The sequence below is a fragment of the Phacochoerus africanus genome, chromosome 7 (assembly GCF_016906955.1).
Source record: "Phacochoerus africanus isolate WHEZ1 chromosome 7, ROS_Pafr_v1, whole genome shotgun sequence".
Classification (NCBI taxonomy): Eukaryota; Metazoa; Chordata; class Mammalia; order Artiodactyla; family Suidae; genus Phacochoerus; species Phacochoerus africanus.
Genome location: NC_062550.1, coordinates 36,499,052 through 36,500,583, shown reverse-complemented (window position 1 = coordinate 36,500,583; position 1,532 = coordinate 36,499,052). Strand labels below are relative to the sequence as shown.

The 1,532-nt window shown below is 37.7% G+C and overlaps 1 protein-coding gene across 1 annotated transcript; it reads left to right on the top strand.

The window, feature by feature from the left end:
• Positions 1-883: 883 nt before the first annotated feature.
• LOC125131790 (60S ribosomal protein L31-like) lies at positions 884-1,261 on the top strand. The gene has a single exon (XM_047788557.1). The coding sequence runs from the start codon at positions 887-889 to the stop codon at positions 1,259-1,261; it is 375 nt and encodes a 124-aa protein (XP_047644513.1). The 5' UTR covers positions 884-886.
• Positions 1,262-1,532: the final 271 nt, after the last annotated feature.

Here is a 1,532-nt window from a genome sequence, read left to right as displayed (position 1 = left end):
CCTATACCGCAGCTCACGGCAATGCTGGATCCTTAACCCACTGAGCCAGGCCAGGGATTCAACGTGCAACCTGATGGTTCCTAGCCGGATTTGTTAACCACTGAGCCATGACGGGAACTCCCTGTTTTTGTTTTTGTTTTTTTTTTAGATTCCACATACAAGTGAGATCATAAGGTTTTTGTCTTTTTCTGTCTGACTTAATTTACTTAGTATAATACTGTCAATGTCCATTAATGTTGTAAATGCAAGATTTCATTCTTTCTTATGGCTGAATAATATCTCATTGTATAAAATAATATCGCATTGTGTATAATGCATATCTTTGCATATATATATTGTATATACATATATCTCATTATAAACGTATACAATTGTATATACAATATATATATAATGATATATATATACACACACAATGAGATATTATTAATATATATAGGTACCACATCTTTATCCATTCATCTGTTGATGGACACAAGTTGTTTCCATATCTTGACTATTATTAATACTGCTGCACTGAAGATGGGGGTGCCTGTGTACTATCTGTTGACCCATTTCAGAGAGACTTTCCCTCCTTCCTCTGAACTCCCATAATGCTTTGTACCTTTCTCTCTGGCACTTATTACATACTTCTTTATATTGTAGTTGCAAGTACATTTCTTCCAATCTCTAATATGGAAAGATTCTTGAAGGTAGTGGCCCATGTACTTATTATTTATCCCAGTACCCCAATAATGTCTTAAAGAATATCTTATAAATAGTAACTGTATATATGCACAATAAGTGTTTAACTGAGGTTTTTTTGAATAACTGAGGATGGCTCAAGGGTTGAAAACATTTTTTTGCATTTTAAAAATATGAAGCTTTCCAACCAGGGCCAGGGCAAATGGCTCTGGCAAAGAAGGGTGGGGAGAAGAAGAAGTGCCGGTCTGCCATCAACGAGGTGGTGACCAGGGAGTGCACGATCAACATTCACAAGCACATCCACTGCCTGGGTTTTAAGAAGCGTGCTCCTCGGGCACTCAAAGAAATCCAGAAATTTGCCATGAAGGAGATGGGAACTCCGGATGTGTGCATTCACACCAGGCTCAACAAAGCCATCTGGGCCAAAGGAATAAGGAATGTCCCATACCAGATCCGTGTGCGGTTGCCCAGAAAACGTAACGAAGATGAAGACTCGTCAAACGAGCTCTATACAGTGGTCACCTATGTACCTGTCACCACTTTCAAAAATCTACAGACAGTTAATGTGGATAAGTAACTGCTGATTGTCACATACAATTTGGTTATAGAGGCAAAAAAAAAAAAAGAGAAACTTCTAATTGTGGTGTATGCAACATTCATTCACATAAGATTGGGGAATTATTTCTTTTATATTTAGGTTGCTTAATCTCAATCTGTTACCAAATACCCTTTGCTTATGATCTCTAGGTGACAAGGTCAGGCTTTGGAGGTAGGTCCCTGGAGACATTTCTCATTACCTAAGTACTAGAAGCTATTGTTTGTAGTGGATTTGTAATTGTCTAATGATC